The 19,765-nt window shown below is 34.5% G+C and overlaps 3 protein-coding genes across 3 annotated transcripts; 2 read left to right on the top strand and 1 right to left on the bottom strand.

The window, feature by feature from the left end:
- The first annotated feature begins 3,434 nt into the window (after positions 1-3,434).
- Positions 3,435-5,306, top strand: LOC130979172 (60S ribosomal protein L11). The gene is made up of 4 exons (XM_057902544.1): positions 3,435-3,540; positions 3,630-3,780; positions 4,354-4,549; positions 4,904-5,306. Exons 1-4 carry the CDS (start codon positions 3,538-3,540, stop codon positions 5,097-5,099), a joined length of 546 nt encoding a protein of 181 aa, XP_057758527.1. The 5' UTR covers positions 3,435-3,537; the 3' UTR covers positions 5,100-5,306.
- A 1,601-nt stretch (positions 5,307-6,907) lies between these two features.
- LOC130980206 (probable plastidic glucose transporter 2) lies at positions 6,908-12,445 on the top strand. The gene is made up of 14 exons (XM_057903860.1): positions 6,908-7,242; positions 8,091-8,205; positions 8,561-8,672; positions 8,772-8,839; positions 8,950-9,082; positions 9,660-9,759; positions 9,846-9,958; positions 10,040-10,133; positions 10,659-10,812; positions 10,935-11,078; positions 11,167-11,240; positions 11,436-11,524; positions 11,774-11,888; positions 12,095-12,445. The coding sequence occupies exons 2-14, from the start codon at positions 8,115-8,117 to the stop codon at positions 12,275-12,277; spliced, it is 1,470 nt and encodes a 489-aa protein (XP_057759843.1). The 5' UTR covers positions 6,908-7,242; positions 8,091-8,114; the 3' UTR covers positions 12,278-12,445.
- Positions 12,446-12,853: 408 nt separating this feature from the next.
- On the bottom strand, positions 12,854-15,103 carry LOC130980207 (cyclin-dependent kinase F-1-like). The gene is made up of 2 exons (XM_057903861.1): positions 14,469-15,103; positions 12,854-13,865 (listed from the first exon to the last, which is right to left on the bottom strand). The coding sequence occupies exons 1-2, from the start codon at positions 14,967-14,969 to the stop codon at positions 13,095-13,097; spliced, it is 1,272 nt and encodes a 423-aa protein (XP_057759844.1). The 5' UTR covers positions 14,970-15,103; the 3' UTR covers positions 12,854-13,094.
- Between the last annotated feature and the right edge of the window lie 4,662 nt (positions 15,104-19,765).

The raw sequence follows: 19,765 nt of genomic DNA, 5'->3' as shown, positions 1-19,765 counted from the left end.
AGCTCATCTATTGGTTATATAGCCAACCCGACAAGTCCAATTTGCTAAACCATTGGACTGTCCCCGACGTGCATCCCCATGAGTCTATGCATAACTTTTTCTCATATATATATCAAATCGCTCAATGGGGGTACCATTCTCGGGAATTTATAAGTGTCCGGTCACCCTTACGTCGTAGGGTCAACAGAGTATCGAGTTTTCAATCTGGTACACGTGGTGGCAAGCCACGGTACTTTATCTAGGGAATCTCATATCTCAGATTATTTAATCATTCAAGCCAAGTATCATACATGATCATTCATTTGATTATCAAGTCAAGTATCATATATGATCATCCGTAACATTTCATAATAAATTCATCACTTTTCAGCTTTACTTCATCTCCAAGTTATCCCCATTTCCTAACTTCTTCTAATTATCAGGTTTAATACTATTATTAATGACTAAAGGAATGAAAATAGAGATTTAAAAACTTGAAGGGCGATTTAAAATTCTGAAAACCACGTTTGCTGAAATAGGGGCCATGCCGCGTGGGAATGTAAAAATGCAGCTTGCGCGTGCGTACGTGTGGACATGCTTGCCAGCTCCTTACGCGTACGCATAGAACCAGTTGCGTGCGCATCGCCAAAAACCCATGCCACACGTATGCGTGGACGTACGTTCTTCAAAACAAAGGATCAACCAGAAAGCTGCACAATCAGGAAATGTCACTTGCATAATTACATATTCCACACGAAAATTTCCGACGGGCATAACTCATTCGTTTTAAATTGTTTTTCTTCCGTTCTTCGAACGGCATAAACTTCACGAACTCAATTTTCATTTAAAACTAGTTGGAATCAATTTGGAGTTCCGGACGTCAAGTTATAGCCCGCCGAAGTTCAGCCCAAAACCAAAGTTCTACAAACCTCTTATACCTCGTTTCATTCAAAATCTCAATTTCCATTCATTATCATACCTACAATTCTCAACATAACAAATCCTTCTTTATCATCAAAACAACCACCATAACAATCTATACCTTGAATCAACAATAATACTCATTCATTTTCTAAAATCCATCAAACATCACCAACCAACCAACAAGCATCAAACCACAATAATTCATCAAGTCGCCAAGTATCCAACAAACAACAAATCAAACATGTCCATTGCCAAGATACTAAATATTAGATATACACATGCATTCCAACTTATCCTATAGTCATCTAGCCTAAGTTTTCACATAACATTATATATTAAATGCAAGAAACCTAAACCATATCTTGGCCGATTCTCACGTAGCGACCAAAGCAATTCACCCAACACAAACACAGCCCCAAAGCTCAACAAAATACTAATGCCCAGCCTCCACCAAAATTCTAACATCCACAATTTCAAGCTCTAATTATTTATTCACAACCTAATACACATTCATAACACATATATACCCAATTTAATACTCAAAATATAAATTCAATTATTTAAATCGAATTTATGGTATTCTCACCTTACCCAAGCTTCATATAAGTAAGAGTGAACGTTTTTCTCAAGTTAATTGGATCCTAAAACATCAAAAAGTAAAAAATTCAATACCCTTACAATATTTTTGAAAATTGGGGGAAAGGAGTGGCTAAGAGTGATTAATGAATTACCTATGAAATTGTTCCATTAGAAACGTAGAGCTTGACGCGGTGGACGCATGGCCACAAACGGTACGGCAATCGGAGCTCGAACGGAGGAGTTACGGGATTTTGAACTTTGCCGTAAGGGTTTTGGGGAATTTTTTCTCTTCGCCTCTCCCTGTTATGTTTCAGCGCTGTTCTGCTGATTGAGGAAGAAGAGAAGTTTTGGTTCATTTAATTGCTGGGCCGGCTGGGCCCACAGGTCCGGTTCAATCGGTTCGATCCGTTCGGTCTAATTTTGGACCGATTTTTTCGAAATTAATGTCAAAATTTTTGTTTCGATGAGCCCTATCCTAATTTGATATAATATTCATATTTCTAATTTTTTATTAAAAATTAATTTATCAACTAATTATTTACTAATTTAACGGGGTTTATAGTGAATGGTAGTGATGGATGAGATCAGAAGTGAGGTTTGAAAAAGAGAGTTCTAAGACTAAGAGAAGAGAAGAGAGGCGAGTCTAAATCATTAGGTGAGAGAGAAGATAATAATGTCAAATACATTATATGATTATCCGGATTTTTGAAAATCAAATGATGAATGATTTACGATTTATTATATTTGTTAATAATTTTATTTAAAAAAATTATTTTTTTAAAAATAATTAAATTAAATTTTATGATATTTTGAGTTTAAAATCTATTAGAATTTTTAAATATTTTTTATTATAATGAGATATATTAAAAAAGATAAAAGAATTATTATTATTATTACTATTATTACTATTATTATCATTATTACTATTATTATTATATCATTACCGTTAGTTTTCTTTATTTGACCGAAGCCAAAGGAACAAAGTAAAAAGAAAATCAAATGTGGTTTTATATGCATGTATAAATATATATACAATGAGGACATATGCCACCTTCATCTTGTTAACCTATGACACTTTAATTAGTATTATTATTTAATATTAATTTTCTTGATTCCTTTCTTTGGCTTAAGCCATTAAGGAAACAAAAATCAAGAAAAGGCAAACGTGACTTGTTTACATATATATAATGTGAAACCTATTGCTTTTGTTTCATTAAGCACCTATCCATCCTTCATTAGTTTTCTTATCACCACCGAACCAAGATGAAGAGATAAGAGAAGGAAGTGACTGAGGGTGAGGGAGAGAAAACCGTGAAAACTTCTATTATTTTTTATTTCGATTTTTTGTGATCTCTAACTTTAATAAAAAAATATTTTTTAGTTTTTTTATAGTATTTCTTAATCCGAATAAGCAACAACTAATTCGTCGCGATACTGAACTCCATTTATCGTTGAAAAAATATTGATAATTTGATAATTAGTTTAGAAACAATGGCAGATAAGTAAAAAAATTTCAATTTTTTCTTCTTGATCACGGGTCAATCATATCCTTAACTAGGGCCTAGCCAACAAATGGGTAAGCTCCGTAAGCCCAGTACAAAGAACACTAGGTGATGTTGAAGGTTTTGTTTGCCAATGAGCCTTGGCTCTAGTGGCATTTCTCCCTCCCCCCTATCTCAAGGTCTAGGGTTCAAATTTTAGAGGATTCAATTGAGGAAAAAATATGATAAATATGTGAGGAGTGTGTGGGTGTATTGTGTACCTAAGATTGGGAGTTGTCCAATTTATTGGAGTACCTAGGATTGGGGGTTGTCCAATTCACCGAACAAAAAAAAAGGTTTTGTTTTATTACCAAAAAAGGGTTTTGTTTCCAGGACAAAAATAGGTTTGTTTCGGGTTCGGGTCGGGTTGAACGCAGAGATAGTTGTAGGCTCTAAACCCTATGTCACCACTTTACAGGTTTACCCCTTTTATTCAGCAGTCTAACTCACTCACTCTCAATTCCCTTAGCAGCCAAACTGCGCAACATCGTCCCTCCCCAAAGCTCTTCCACCAATGGTAACTGCTCAGATCTTCTCTTCTTTCGTTCCTTCTATTTACTTATTTCATTTGCTTATCTTTTGATTTCAAAATGAAAATGAGAACAGGCTTCGGAGAAGAAACTTTCGAACCCTATGAGGGAGATTAAGGTTCAGAAGCTCGTTCTCAACATCTCCGTCGGTGAGAGTGGCGATCGTCTCACTAGAGCCGCTAAGGTGCTCGAGCAACTCAGTGGTCAAACCCCTGTCTTTTCCAAAGGTTTGTTTTTAAAATCAATTTTGTTGAGTAATGCTGCTAATGTGTATGAATCTCAATTTCTCTTAATTAGGGCTTGTTTGTTACATGAAGTTTACAATTTACACTTGGTCTTAGCCAGAAGTTATTGCTGATTAACAATTTTGCATTATTAGTACTAGTGCATTAATAAGTACTAATGTGTCTATGAATCTTTTTTATAAATTAAATATGAATAACAACAAATTTGAGATTAGCCAAGATGGTAAGTATGTTATACTAAAATTAAAGTCATTAGAGCAACTCTTTGGATTAAAAAGTTAACCTTTTTTTATATGAACTGTATATGATAAAGGGTACTTTGGGAAAATTTGTATACCAACTTGTTTTCGTATCCCCATTATATACAGTATAGATAATATACATATAGATTACAGTTTGTATTGATTATTGCTGTACTTATATCTCCCTTGAATTTATAGCCTTTCTATGCTGAATTTAATCCGTTACCAATTTGTCCTCTGCTCTGATATGTTGGAATTTGTGGCTGTCTCATCATTGATTTGGGTTTGATCCTGTTTCTGTGGTTTTTGACAGCAAGGTACACTGTCCGTTCCTTTGGGATTAGAAGAAATGAGAAGATTGCTTGCTACGTCACCGTTAGAGGTGACAAGGCGATGCAGCTTCTGGAGAGTGGTTTGAAAGTGAAGGAATATGAGCTCTTGAGAAGAAACTTCAGTGATACTGGGTGCTTTGGCTTTGGCATTCAGGAGCACATCGATTTGGGAATCAAGTAAGCTAAATGACTCTTGGATTTCGCATTATGCTTTGATATTTTCTGCTGCAGAACTATCTGTATTATAAAATCTGGATCTATCTCAACATATTTGCTCCACTTTCTGCAATCTTCCACTCAGAGAGATAATAGGCTTAAAAGAAAAATTCTTGATCTTTTAGGATTTTTCTGTTTTATCAAGTTTATGGTTATACCATTAAGACGTTTACATGATGAGCCCCTCAGTTTTTTGTTCTTTTGCATGAATGTTGACTGACTTTTGTATCATTTCCGGCTTCCTTATTCTTTCATTGTGAAGTATAAAAGAAGCTGATGCTTATTATTTGTTTATATTGTTTGGCTCTGCTTCAGGTATGATCCATCAACTGGTATTTATGGAATGGATTTCTTCGTTGTTCTAGAGCGCGCTGGATATCGTGTGGGACGTCGCCGCAGGTGCAAGTCACGAGTTGGTATTCAGCACCGAGTCACAAAGGAGGATGCCATGAAATGGTTCCAGGTCAAATACGAAGGAGTGATCCTCAACAAGGCCCAGACTATTGTTTAGTTTTCCTTGTTTTACTTAGCTATTTCAGATCTTTTTGTGTGTCCCTCCTTTTGCTTAGAGCCTCTTTTACTCAGTTACCCTGTTTCGTTTCATTTTATTTACTATATGGCTTTGTTTTTGGCACCTGGAACACTCATGGGGTCCCAAGAGATATTTCCAAAAGCGTGCGTACTTTATCTATTGAAGAAGCTAGAAAGGTTAATATTAGTAAGAGGTGCAATGATAGCAAACTTAGTAATGATGTATAATTATAAGGATTAACTATATTTGTTTAATGACATTGAAGGAAGATAGTGGTGCAGTTGAAGATGGTTTTAAATCTTTAGTTACTAATGCTATCAAATCCTCAAATGTTAGCAGTAAGCAACTACACCACTATCTTCGATGAATGTGATTTTGTCCACGAGAGAATTGATCAGGGTTACGGACTAACTATATATTTGTTTAGAAAGAATTGGGAGTCAACACTTCTTAACAAATAAATCAACCAACAATTGAATATTTAAAAAAACAAATCTAAAACCAAAAATAGTAAAAACATTCAAAAACCTAAGTTAAAAGAATACTTGAAAGGAGTAATAAATTATTAAAATGGTAGTTAAAAGTTTGTGTAGATATTAAATATATATTTTAAAAAATAATTTTAGAGATTAAATTTTGATGTAAAGTTTTGTAATTATTATTAAAAAAAAGATTTTTTAATTTTTAAAATTTGGTAATTTTTTGTTAAATAAATTTTTTAAATTTTTTTATTATGAATGATCACATTTTTTTGAAAAATAAAAAAATCTAAAAATCAAATTTTCTTTTCAATTTTTATGTGCACATTATAAATATTTATGTCCTCGTGCATATGCATATATAAATCCAATTGGTTAAATCGAATTAGTAGAAATTAATAGTAAATCGAATCAAACTTATTCGATTTATTATATATGCGGTGTTTATAGTTAATCCATTTTGGTATATATCTCCTGCATTTCGAATTTTATTTCTTGTTAAATTAAAACAAGTAATTTCGATTTACATTATTTTTTATTAATTCAAATTTAATCAATTCAATTTATATATGTATATACAAGGAGACATAAATATAATATTTCTATGGTCAATTTTTTAAAAAAATATTATTTATTTTTTAAAATTCAATCCATCTTTTTAAAAATTTATTATTATTTAATTAATTTAAATATTTATTTTTATATATTAATTATTTAAAAAATAAAAAATCATTTATTTTTTTAATTTTTTTAAAGATTAAATAAAAAATAATATTTAAAAAATACTTGTTTACACTGATGTTAAAATTTTCATTTCTTTTGAAAAATTAAGACTTAAAATTTATATTTAAAGTTAAAGATTTAAAATTTAGGAAAATTAACTAATCTAACTTTACTATTTTTAATATATATACCTAACATCATGATCATTGTATAATTTTTCAAAATAATTTGATGAAAAAAAAAATTGACAAGATACGGACGAGAGTCGCTGGTGGGATCCTATTTTACGTAACAGTGACTGACACTTAAAATTTATTCGAGTCTTCATGTCCTCATTAAACACCATATAATATGTCTATTACCAAATATAAACATGAAAGAAAACAAATTTCTTCACACAAACACATGTCCTCATCGTGGCCCCCACATGGAATCGTGTACTTTAATTACTCCCCACATGTCACATTTCCAACCGTCATCTCCATCTTCGACACAGAACACTTTTTTTTCCCTTCATTATCACCTCCCCCACCCCATCTTTCTAAAATTAATTAATTAATCAATTCTAGTTAAATATTAATTAACTAGTACTGCTACTGTGTTTGTTTGTGTAGAACCCAACTTTACCTCTTGAATCCTCGCGTCCCTTCTTTTTGCTTCCAAATCCAACAACCGGCTCCGCATAACTGCGTTTGATTGGTTTCCTCTTTTTCTTTCTTCTTTCCTTCGTAAACCAGCAACTTCCTTACACCCCGGCGCACGATAGCTTCCACTTCGCCGTTACCGTTACTATTTCTGTTTCTGTTTCAGCTTCACCACCTCGTTTAACTTCTAACTAACACACTCTTCTCTTGAAATCCTACTATCTCAGAGGATCTGAGCTTATTAAGAAAACTTCGATCGGAGCTCTCTGTTTATTGGTGCGTATCTAGCTGTGATTTTATTCTATTTTTTGAGCTTTTTTTTCTCTGTTTTTAACTCTATTTTCTTTTTATAGTTTGGTTTTTCAGTTTAATTTTGACTCGGCTCTGTTATCTGGTTTTGGTTGTATTCTGTTACGTTAATCCTCTGTCTCTCTGTTTTTTTGTTTACTTTCACGTCTCTCTCTCTCTCTCTCGATAAAAACAAAGCAGTTCGTTCGATGCGTTAATGGAGGTTTAAGTTGTTGATAACATCAGAATCTCTTTAGCGTGAAATTTTGAGTTCATATCTGAGTCTTTTTTTTTTTAAATTCTAAAATAAGAAAGAAAGTGTGATATTCGTTTTATTGTATTGTTTGTTTGCGATTATTGAGCTGACTCATTGAAAAAGAAGTCTTGTTTCCAGCATCGCCGTGTTTTTTTTTTGGATTTTCTGGACAATGTTGTCTGAATCGGTAGGGTTTAAGCCTTATGAGTTACGTCTAATGAGTTCTTAAATTCCTCTCTGATGTCTGAATCTGTGTATTTTTTTTGGGATTCAGATTATGGTTCACGATCTTCAGCCTGTCATTTTCTTTATAATAGAAGCATGCTAGCGGAATATGATTATTAAGATCTCAGTTAGAAAATCGTTAAACTAGACGCCCTTGCATCTAAAACTTGAATGAGAATTGTAGCTTAGTTTTTCAGAGAAAGTTTACTAACTTTATTCTGTAGATTCTAAACGGTACTATTTTAGTATCTTCGATTTGTTGACTTATTTGACTGTGATTTTGTTCACAATTTCTGCCCTTGCTTAGAAGAAAAAAGATGCTCTGTGCTGAAGCTTTTTAGTTGTGCTGATTCAGGGAGCAGGAATATCAACTCTTGGCATGTGGGCGCATTATCGCGAAAATTCTTCAATGTACAAACGCACTCCTTCGAGAGAATCTACAAGCATGACAGATGTGGAAGAAAACTCAAGTATCAGATCGTCATTGAACTTTTGATAAATTTCTTGTGCTTAAATGGCTAAATGTCTTACATTAATCAGTTCAACTTTCATGTGGGATATAGCCTCTGATCTAGATATTTCCTGGGGGAATTGTTTTCAAACTATTTCCATCTTTCCATTAGAATCGTTTGGAGATATAAGATTTTCAGTAGTGCTTTCATTTTCATCATGGTTCTGGTCTTTCTATGATTGATAATTTGCAATTCACTGCCACAGTGAAAATGATATTTGGAAAGATGGTTCTGGATTAACAATTTGCTACAATTTTAGATTAGTTACTTAATCATTTTGACTACTGACCAATCTCTTTTTCATGCCCGATAGGTCTTCTAGGAAATGGCTTGGAGAAAGAAACATCGAATCCTTCTTGGAAGCTCTCCTTACCGCATGTACTTGTGGGGACCCTTTCATCATTTCTATTTGGATACCATCTTGGGTTTGTGCTTTATAGTTTCTCCTTTGCATTCTTCCTTGACTTTGATTGGTAGTCCAGTTAACTTTTCGATATTGATCCTGTGTTTTTTGTATTATCCAGAGTAGTTAATGAACCACTTGAAAGCATATCTGTGGATCTTGGCTTCAGGGGAAATACCTTGGCTGAAGGTGAAACTAAGAATTCCAATACCATGCTTAATTTGATGCATTCTTAAAAGTTTCAAATAATTTGATCTGGTTTGATTTATTTATTTATTGTTGTGTGGTTTTGAATGAAGGTCTGGTGGTGAGCATATGTCTTGGTGGTGCGTTAATTGGAAGTCTATTCAGTGGCTGGATTGCTGACGCAGTTGGGCGTCGTAGGGCTTTCCAATTGTGTGCTTTGCCAATGATAATTGGCGCTTTGATGAGGTTATATTTCTAAAGCCAGTATATTTTTTGCAATTTGTGTGTTTATCACTCTTGCATTGGTTTGTGGTATTGTGCAAATATATCACTATCTGGAATATTTGGTTGGAGTTCACTTCACAGCATCTTTAAATGATAGATCTTCTGACAAGCAAGCTTTATGGTATGGGGTTTGATGTCTGACCTATAATTTTGTGTAAAGTTCATGATCTTTTTAAAGTACTTTCCCTCTCAAACATGCTGAGAGATTGGAGAGCTACGCTCCATACATAGCTTTTCTTTTGGTTCTTGCTTTTGTATGAATGATCTCTTATACTCCACTTCTTTGTATTATTCTTCTCTCTGTCTATTCTCCTTTTATCCAAAAGATAATTCTCTTCATCTTTAATATCCTAGGTTTCAATGCATCTTCTTAGGCTATTTTTATTTTCTCTTTTCTGTTTTCCAGAGTTGCTTTTTCTGAAACATCTGACCCCACTCTGATTTAAATTTACTCAAGTAGCAGATTCCCTTTATGTTCTCAAATGTGAATCCTTATGGCTAGTTCTCAGTGAAAATTTCTGTGTTTTCAATTTTTCAGTGCAGCAACAAACAACTTGTTTGGTATGCTTGTAGGACGGTTATTTGTTGGGACTGGCCTGGGTCTGGGCCCTCCTGCTGTTGCTCTGTATGTGACGGAGGTATGAATATGGTTGCATCTGCCTAATTGAGTAGGCTAAAAATTTACTTGATTATTCGTGAGATCACAATATTTGGTGGATGGTAGGTTTCTCCTGCTTCTGTACGGGGTACCTATGGAGCCTTAATCCAGATTGCAACTTGCCTTGGTATATTGGGAGCTTTATTGATCGGAATCCCTGTCAAAGAAATCTCTGGATGGTATGATTTAAATTTGAAATCATGTTATATACTTATTACTAGTCATACGCGATGTTAAATAGACCCTTTTTTGGGCCTCAGGTGGCGGGTATGTTTCGGGGCATCTACTATTCCTGCTGGCATACTTGCTCTGGGAATGGTCTTCTGTGCAGAGAGTCCACATTGGTTATACAAGGTTGGCAGCTAATGTTAGATGAAATTTTCTTTGTTATCATCGTTTTATTGTAACTTATTGCTGAATCCCATGAAATATGTAATGTTGATAATAAATTGTTTAAGAGTTCCTCTTATGTTGCCTTTGAATGTATGCTTGATATGAAGCTTTTTTTTTTTTTTGGGTCAATAAGTGAAAGCTTAAATATGCCTTGTTATGTTGCTGTTGTATCTGTTTACTCTCTCATTGTAGTGTTGGTTTAAGTTTGTACGTAAAAACGTTGAAGAATATATATGTCCTAGGGTTTGTAGTTCTCGAAAGCTTCTCTTCACTTATTTGCTTGTTCTGATTGTTCTATTTAAAAGCCGACTTTTATGGGCGTGAATAGAATCTTCACTGGTCAGTGAGACAGTAGATCATTCATTACCTAGTGTTTGTAGCTTTTGAATGTTCCTTTTTGCTTCTCTTCATTGCATTTCATTCCTGTATCTCTCTGGTTTCCATACTTCACATAACACCTGGTGGTTTCTCTCTATGATGATGTAGCAAGGAAGAATTGCTGAAGCAGAAGCCACATTTGAGAGGCTTCTGGGTGCTTCAGAAGCAAAATTTGCTATGTCAGAATTATCTAAGGTAGATAGAGGAGATGACGCTGATACTGTGAAGCTCTCAGAATTGGTACGGGGTCGTCATTTTAAAGGTATACCATTCCCTGGTTTATTTCGGGTTTATAGCAGCTAGTGCACTTGTCATTGTTGTTATCTTATCACCAGTTTCTTTAGGTTCCAAAAAGTTAATTTTATTCACGAGCTCGTTTTGCAGTTGTTTTTATTGGGTCAACCCTATTTGCTTTACAACAGCTATCTGGTATAAACGCTGTGTTTTATTTCTCTTCAACTGTTTTTAAAAGTGCCGGAGTGCCGTCAGATATTGCAAATGGCTGCATAGGAATTGCTAATCTGTTAGGTATGGTATTCTCTTGGTTATGATGTTAATGATTATAGTCGGTGTGTTATTTATTCTCAAAGTGCTGATTTTTTCTCTCTTTCCTCAGGATCTATCATTTCAATGGTTTTGATGGATAAGCTAGGAAGGAAAGTTCTACTTTTCTGGAGTTTCTTCAGCATGGTAACTTACTGAGTGCATGTTTTAACCCATCATAATGTTTCTTTAATATCCCATTGATAATCCATCATATAATATTATGGCTGAATTGGTTCCTGTGGCAATGAAGACAGGGAATGGCACTTATTGTGTCATACCTTCATCAGTTTTGATTGTTTTGAATAAGATAAACCAAGTTGTTTATTATATTTCGCACAGGCTATATCGATGATGCTTCAAGCCATAGGAGCAAGTTCAATCGTGTCAAACCCAGGAGCTTTGTATTTATCTGTTGGTGGCATGTTACTGTGAGTATCCAATTTCCCTTTATTATTCTTTTACAGCAATATGGATCCTGAAAGATGCATTTATCATGCCAAGGGTAAATGATGAATCCATTTTTCTTAAAAGAACATGCATTTTCTTAGCAATAGAGAAGTTGCTACTACTTGTGATTTTATGGCCTATTTCATAAGAGAATACTGAGCATTGCTGATTCATACCAGTGCCTAACCAAAATGAGAAGATTTGTCTTAAGTTATACTTCTATTATGCAGATTTGTCTTCACATTTGCTCTTGGGGCTGGCCCGGTTCCAAGTCTTCTCCTACCAGAAATCTTTCCAAGTCGAATCAGAGCCAAAGCCATGGCTGTCTGTATGTCAGTGCATTGGGTAATTTTCTTCAACTTTATTGATTTATAGTGCCTGCTTTGATTGTCCTACTATATACAACAGTATCTGTTAAATTGGCTTTAGTCTCAAGTCGGGATGAATCAAGTAAATGAAGCCTGTTAGAATTGTTGTCCACTGAATTATGTACCATTATCAATAGTGGCCATTTTCTTTCTTTTCTTTAACCCGATTTGTGTTTTGCGCAGGTCATAAATTTCTTTGTTGGACTACTGTTCTTGCGGTTGCTTGAGAAACTTGGTGCACAGCTGCTTTACTCTATCTTTGCCACCTTCTGCGTGATAGCAGTTATTTTTGTTAAAAGGAATGTGATTGAAACGAAAGGGAAGTCACTTCATGAAATTGAGATTGCACTTCTTCCACAGGACTAGATCTTACAAAGATCCATTCATTGCTGTAATTTTGTTTAGTTTTGAGCTGTCATAGTTTCAGCTGAAAGCAGGAATTGTGCGTTGTTGTAATGTAATATTGAAAACCAAGAGCCTTTATTAGTGTATTATTACCGTAGCAAGTTTTAATTTCTTAGTAGGGGTTCTCTTTTTGCGGCTTACAAATAATTATTATTATCGGTATTCTGTTTGGAGCTGTGGGATCTGTATTCTAGATCGGTAGATCCATGTGTATGGAAATCCATTCACCACAAAAATACAAAATAATCTAATCTTTTTCCATCCATTTTCGATTACTTGTGCAGATATGTTGGAAATGAATAACCTACGCACGTTGACCAACATAATACAAGAATCTCTCATCTCGTTTGGCCAATTTCTGTATCAAGGAGGATACCACCATTGTGATAACATTACTTTTCAATTATTAATCATGTGTCCGCAATACATGCCAAGGTCTCATTTTTAAAGGGAAAAATAATGCATGAACCGGAAAAAATTCTAACAGCATTTACAGGTGTTTAGCAAAATACAAAATAGTAAAATACCAATTCAAAGTGACAAATAACAATGGCGAATAAATTATCATTTCTACCAATAAAAGATACAGACGCTAACAAATGTACCTATATAGTTACAAAAGATGGCTTTCGTTTTATTTTTATATGGGTATATTTGTCGGTGTCTGTATCTTTTATATGTACAAATGGTAATTTATTCTAACAATGGCGCATCCAAGGAATATGGTCCACCTTGAATTCATTTTCATATACAAATACCTTTCTTTAAAAAATAATATTCAAGGCTCTTCACTAAAGAACTTATCATGAAGCATCTCCATTGTTGTGGCCCTCCTAGCTGGATCATAACAAACAAGTTTCTTTATCATAGACAATTGATCCTTTCCGCAATTCTTCATGCACTCTTCAAAACCAATAGGCCTCTCCACATTACCAAACGACATTGTTGCATGATCAGGAAGCTTAGAACAACCAGGCCAAGATTCTCCATCAATGTTTCCCAAAACACTAACGATCCTACTCAATTGATCTACATCAGATGTTCCAGGAAACAAAGGCTTCAACGTTAGCAATTCCGCAAATATACACCCTAAAGACCATAGATCAACCTCTAAACCATAATCTGTGGATCCATAGAGCAATTCAGGAGCCTTATACCACCGAGTTCCAACACGTGGTGTGAGGCAACAGTCGAGTTCGTTCCTCCTTTCTTCCTCCTCCGCTGCTTCAAATGTCAACGAAGCCTTCCAGAGATCATCATCGCCATCATCAGTGTTACTTGTTGTGCAAGTTGCAAGACAAGAGGTGTTTCCATCTTGGATGTTTGGGTCCTTATCAGTGTCATATATGGTATTCTTGGTTTTCATTTCTTCTAGAACTCTGAAATACTCTTCATGATTTATGGTCCCTTGGTCATGAGGAAAAGCCTCTGATGATGAAGGATGTTCAATTGATGAGCTCTCCGGAACTGAAGAAGTATAATCATGCTCATATGGTGGTGGTGGGTTCTCCTCTGTAGAGTCAAATCCAGGCTCCATAATTATCCTTGCCTGAAAATATGAACCCAAATTACAACAATCAACAAAAGAAAAAAAACGCAAAATTATCTCAAAAGACATCAATCATCAGTATCTGAGCAACAATTCTCACTGCCATGGTTGGTTTTACTTTCATTTCCTATGTCCAAATTAATTTAAAACAATAACCTAAAAAAATATATAAAAAAAAAACTTGTAGCTACAAAAGTATCTAAAATTGCAACCTTCGGTGGAAAAGAAACTAGAATATAAAAAAGAAGAAGTCATAATTGACCTAAGTCACTGTTAACCAAACCAACCTCTATCCAGTTCACAGATCCCCACAATGAAACATCTAAATCTTAAACTAAAGTAAATAATCACGTAACTATCAAGTAACTCCAACATAGTTAAAAAAGGCAAAGATATATATTTTTTATTTTGAAAAAAAAAAAAAGGCTAAACTATGACATAGATGAAATTTTACTTACTTCAACTAATTAGCCCAATTCTCAGATCAACTGATAAACCTCTTCCTTTTTTATTTTTTAATTTTTTCTTCACAAAACCAAAAATCAATTCTTTTTTTCTTTTTTCACAGACCCAAGAAAAATATCAAAATTTTTTCCTGTAAACCTGTCCGAAATGGGCCAATTTGAGCACTCCATGATCTGAAACCAAGAAATTGGAAGGCTTCAAGTCTCTATGGACGATCATGTTCCTATGGCAAGCATCCACACCACTAAGCACCTGCATCATCCACCTCTTCACCTCACCGACATCAAAACCACGGCCACCACCAGCAGCAGCAGCTTCCGCGATCACGGCAGCGAGGTCTGTCCTGAAAAACTCGAGCACGATCACGGCGTCTTCATCATCGTCGTTCCAGAAGAACTCGTGCATGACGACGACGTTTTGAGAGCCCTGAAGGATTCTTAGAGCTTCGATTTCCCTGAGCGCCGACCGAGCGTCGTGGACCTCCTTCAGCGCCACCGTTACGTCGTCGGATAGACGCCGTCCACGGTACACGTCAGCATATGCGGCCGACCCAACCCGATCGAGAATTTGGTATTTGGCGGTTATTTCTGGTCGGGTGTGGATGGTCCAGCTCTTCTCCGATGGTGGATGAGTGTCCATGACGGTGAGGGAGTGAGTGGGAAAGTGATCTGTGACTGGAAAACAAAGGCGCTGAATAAGACACGACGCTCAGAGGGAATGCTTGGCTTCTTGTGCTGTTTTTTCTCTTTTTGTTTTGGGTTTTACCAAGCCTTAACTCGTCATTCTCTGAATTTTCCCCCCAAATGGGGCAACTTATTAATTTAAAAAACTTCTTCTAAAACAAAATAAAATAAAATAGAGAGGTAAACTATTGAGTAGTTAATTTATTTATCTGATTAAGTAATTATTAATTATTAAATAATATATTTTTAAATAAAATTTAAATTTACAATAAATTAATTCTTAATCTATCCTAAAAAAAGACCGTTTATTTAAGTTGAGATCTAAAGATTCAAGTACTTTTCCTGCACGATTGGCCTCTTGTCTACGAAAAGAGAATATTAGTGTGATTGATTGTTGATTATCCTCTTTATGAAAGACACATTCCTTCTTGGTCGTTGATAGTTTCATAGTTATCCTCCGATAATACTAAGTCTCCTAATCTTGCATATAATAATTATTCTGATTGGATGGTTAGTTAAATCTGATTATATTTCATCATAAATTAATATTTTTTTTTTCATTTTGCTGGTTAGTTAAGTTTGGTTGGATGTGACTAATAAATTATAGTTAAAATGACATAATTTTTACCTGAAAAATTGTAGATTCGAATTTTTTTATTTTTGGTTAATTTTTTTTTTCATTAGATGCATTTAAAAACAGACTCAAATATCTATAGACAATATTTATTTGTTTTGTTGACTCATGTCTAATGTGTCCAACATTTTAATCAAACATTTTTTTTATTTTTTTTTATTGTAATCTACGTGAATATCCTTAAATTAAAAAAAATAATTTTCATAAGCAAAAAAGAATATTTAGAATATGATTCAAATACGAAGAAAAAAATAATCACGAAATCTTGACATTGAAAAAAAAAATTCAAAAAAAAGTTAAGAGTTTGAGCAAAAAGTAAAAATCAAATCAAAAGAAAAATCAGCATAGCAATTTTATTTTTTTGCTATCATTTTAACTTGTTGAAACTGTCCTCTTTCTGCATGTACCATTTGGGTAAAAAGAAGAAAATGGAGATTGTGCATCTTTCTTATAAATCAAAGATCATAATTAAAATGGAGCCAAAGAATGGATTAATGGTTCGAATTTTTAAAGCAAAAAAAAAAAAAGGAAAAAAAGAGGAGCAGTTAGGTAGGAATTCAAGTCAACTCTGATTTTTGGGGAAAAAGAATAAAGTCAAAAATGTTCAACCAAACTCAAGTTTTGAAAGTTTTGTTCTTATTTAAAAGGATAAACGATCAGAAATTGAACCAAGGAGAGTGAGTACACTGTTTGGGTCTTTATAATTTTCAAATTTAATATTTTTCTTCTTTATGATTTTACATTAAATTTTCTATTTTTCAATTTTATCTTTCTTTATTTCATTCAATGAAAAAAGACAATTAGTGAGGTATCAGTAAAAACTATTGAGAGAAAAGACAAAGAGAGTAATTATGAAAAAAAGTTAAAAAATTATTTCAATCTCTTGTGTATGTATTTCTGTTTTGTATTCATGATATTGAGAAGATTTCTTTGTTAAGTTGGGTGAGCACTTAGTGGTTGAAAGTCTAGGAGAGCCTAACTAAATTAAGCTTGAGTAGAAGTTTAGTTTGTCCTGATAAGATTTGGTAGAATCCTTAGAAATTGGTATATATAATCTTTGAGAAAGATAGTAAAAATTTCACCACAATTATGGTGGAGACTAGATGTAGGTCACATTGTATAAGGTGGTTGAACCTGGATATATGACTGTGTCATTTTCTCTTCTCTGTTCTGTTTCTATTTTTCATTCCATATGAGACAAAATAAAATTGTCTATTACTTAATTTTTTTCACATAAGTCACAGCAACTTAGAAAGTTCTAAAGTAACTTGCTTGCTCTGTTCTTTGTAACACCCTAATATTCAAATCCTTATGTTCGAGTCATAAGTCAATGATAATAAGGTGGTACGACTCTCAAGGTGAATTTTTAGTACATAATTTATAAGTATAATTGAAAAGAGTATTAATCAAGAAGGCTGAAAAGGAGTAAAAATAAAATCGCGAACTCGTAACACTCTCGTATCAACAAAAGAAGGTAAAGCGTGAACTGAGATGATAAAAAGATAATCCTGTCGAGAAGAATAAGATAAAACAAAATATAGATAGGTAACATGAATAATTAGCCACTAATCGCGACCCACAAAGTTTAAGCTGGCTAGGGTACAGTACAAAAACAGTTTGACAACTATATCTCCTAATCTCTCCCAAAGGATACACAAGGGTCTCTATAGGCAAGTTTTCAAAAGGATTAAATACATAGCATGAGTTCTTTAAAAACAAAAGCAGAGAGAATCTAAGCAAAATGTAAATAAGAGATCTTAGAGGTTTTCGCCGTCTTTCAGACAAACCACAGCTCACTGCTGAGCACCTGGACCTGCATCTGAAGAACAAGAGATATATACGGAATGAGAACCCCCGACACATGGGTTTCCAGTATGGTAAAAGTTCCAAATAAATACAATGCATTGTAATAAAAACTCACTAAGCATCCTAAACTTCCTCTCACCTATATTCATCCTATGTTATCGCTAATCCGTAAATAGGCAACTGTTGTAGGGGAATGCTAAATCTAATTCCTCTTCCTCATGCTTCCCAACTTTCTAACTCTCCAACAAATCAGAATCAAAATCATAAACAAAATCATCACCAGCTATTTCATCTCATCAATTCTATATCAATACTTCATGTCCTCATCTGAAGCAAGTGAAATTGCTTCACTGCGTCTACCCAAGGAGTTCAAATTATCTCATTTTCTACCTACAGCAGTGAAATCACTTCACTGCGTCTACCCAGGAAACTCAAATTACCTCATTCAATAATAATCATTTTGAATTAATCATATCATTACTCCATCTCAACAAAAATAGCCCTCAGCATCAACCGACACCAGCATGAGGGACCTCTCAGTTGTACAAACACAAGCAATACAGACAAGTAATACACAATTAAAGTACAAGTAAAGCAAGTAGCATTTAATCAGGTAGCATAGCATATATGTACAATTTAGCAATCCAAAACAAATAGGCAAACCCAAACAAGTCAAACATATACAAATGATGAATGCCTGCCCTATGGTTGATGGTATCATCTGTTGTTACAAAGCCAAACCGACATGTCTTGGTAGCTAACCACTGAACAGTCCCTGCGAGCGTGCATCCCCAAGCTCAAAAATCAAAATAAAACATCCATGTGAGAGAGTTCATCCGGAAAGGTATAAGTGTTTGGCCACATCTTACGACACAGGGTCAACAGAATCTCGGATCTCAACCTGGAGCAAGTGGAGCCGACCCACTGCATCTACCCAAGGAAATTCGAAACTCAGATAATTTCACAAATCTCAAATCAACATCGACTGGGAGTAAGTGGAGGCTAACCACTGCATCTACCCCAGGAGTTGCAAACCAAACTCGGAGCAAGTGGAGTCAATGCCACTGCATCTACCCAGGCATGTATATCTCACCACATCCCGGAGTAAGTGGATCAATGCCACTGCATCTACTCAGGCAGGTGTATCACAATCAGGTTCATAGTTAATATCAATCTCTTAATCGTTATCATTCTCATATGCAATCTCATAGTTATCATCATTCTCTTTATCAGTCTCATAATCCTCATCATTCTCATTAAACAATCTCATCATCATCATCACTCTCGCTAACAATCTCATAATCATCATTTTTCACGATTCATCATTAATTCTCTTCTTATTTTATCCACAGAACTTACCAAGTTTAAGTCATCGTCCTCTAAACTCATAACCACAATTATCCCTTTTATTCTTTTACTATTCTCACCCTTGATTCAATACCCTAAAACTGGTAAAAAGGTTTTAAGTAAGTGTTACGGAAGGTTGCAAGCTTGTCGGGAAGGTAAAACAGTTAAAAATAAAGTTTTCTTTGAAAAATAGGCAGTGTGCGTGCGCACAAAGCTGTGTGTACGCACAAAAAGTTAAATTTTCATTGTTGAGTGCACGCACAGAATGTGCGAACACTTCCAATAGAACGCACTTCCCAGAATGTGCGCGCGCACAGCTTGCAAAACTTCGTTGGTTGTGTGTGCGCATAGGGCGTGTTAGCGCTCCCAATAGCAGCCATATCCCCGTGTGTGCGTGCGCACACAAACCAGAAATCATAAAATGCTGCAACATCACAGAATTAAGATTTTGACACCAAACTTTAAATGGTCATAACTTCATCTACAAAAATCTATTTTCTACAAATTTTATATCAATTTAAAGCTCTCAAAACTATCTTTAATTTAAAACAAGTTTCATTCAATTTTAAGTTTTGAGGCTCAAGTTATGGTCCACCAAAGTTGGCCTAAAACTCATTTTTACCAAAAATCGACAAACCTCAATTTTCAAAACATACTCTTTTCAAACCTCTTCTAATTCAACCAAAACTTTACCAATTCAACCTGAACTACATTCCAACTTCCTTATTCAATCTACCACATATCAATTCTCTATTTTCTTCAATCTTAGCTCAATAATTCAATTCAAATAACATCTAAGCTTTCGAGTTCAATAATCAACAAAACCTCACACTCAAACACTTATATATCACTATCATTCATTCAATCACCAATCATCAACCATATACTTACCGTCCTTACCTTTTCCGGCCTCCGGCCCAAAATCCATGACCTCCGGCCCAAATTCACAAATCAATACATATTCC

Source organism: Arachis stenosperma, chromosome 5, assembly GCF_014773155.1.
Source record: "Arachis stenosperma cultivar V10309 chromosome 5, arast.V10309.gnm1.PFL2, whole genome shotgun sequence".
NCBI lineage: Eukaryota > Viridiplantae > Streptophyta > Magnoliopsida > Fabales > Fabaceae > Arachis > Arachis stenosperma.
The sequence above is the reverse complement of the archived record's forward strand: the minus strand, read 5'-3'. Positions and strand labels throughout refer to the sequence as shown.

What these genes read in the sequence shown, in the direction of transcription:
- LOC130979172 (XM_057902544.1), top strand. An exon ending in AACCCCTGTCTTTTCCAAAG is followed by an intron (nt 3,781 to 4,353) that starts GTTTGTTTTTAA and finishes GGTTTTTGACAG; the next exon opens with CAAGGTACACTGTCCGTTCC. An exon ending in CACATCGATTTGGGAATCAA is followed by an intron (nt 4,550 to 4,903) that starts GTAAGCTAAATG and finishes GCTCTGCTTCAG; the next exon opens with GTATGATCCATCAACTGGTA.
- LOC130980206 (XM_057903860.1), top strand. Translation starts at nt 8,115, where the DNA reads ATGTGGGCGCATTATCGCGAAAATTCTTCAATGTACAAACGCACTCCT. An exon ending in AGATGTGGAAGAAAACTCAA is followed by an intron (nt 8,206 to 8,560) that starts GTATCAGATCGT and finishes CATGCCCGATAG; the next exon opens with GTCTTCTAGGAAATGGCTTG. An exon ending in GGGAAATACCTTGGCTGAAG is followed by an intron (nt 8,840 to 8,949) that starts GTGAAACTAAGA and finishes TTTTGAATGAAG; the next exon opens with GTCTGGTGGTGAGCATATGT.
- LOC130980207 (XM_057903861.1), bottom strand. Translation starts at nt 14,969, where the DNA reads ATGGACACTCATCCACCATCGGAGAAGAGCTGGACCATCCACACCCGA. An exon ending in AATTGGCCCATTTCGGACAG is followed by an intron (nt 13,866 to 14,468) that starts GTTTACAGGAAA and finishes TCATATTTTCAG; the next exon opens with GCAAGGATAATTATGGAGCC.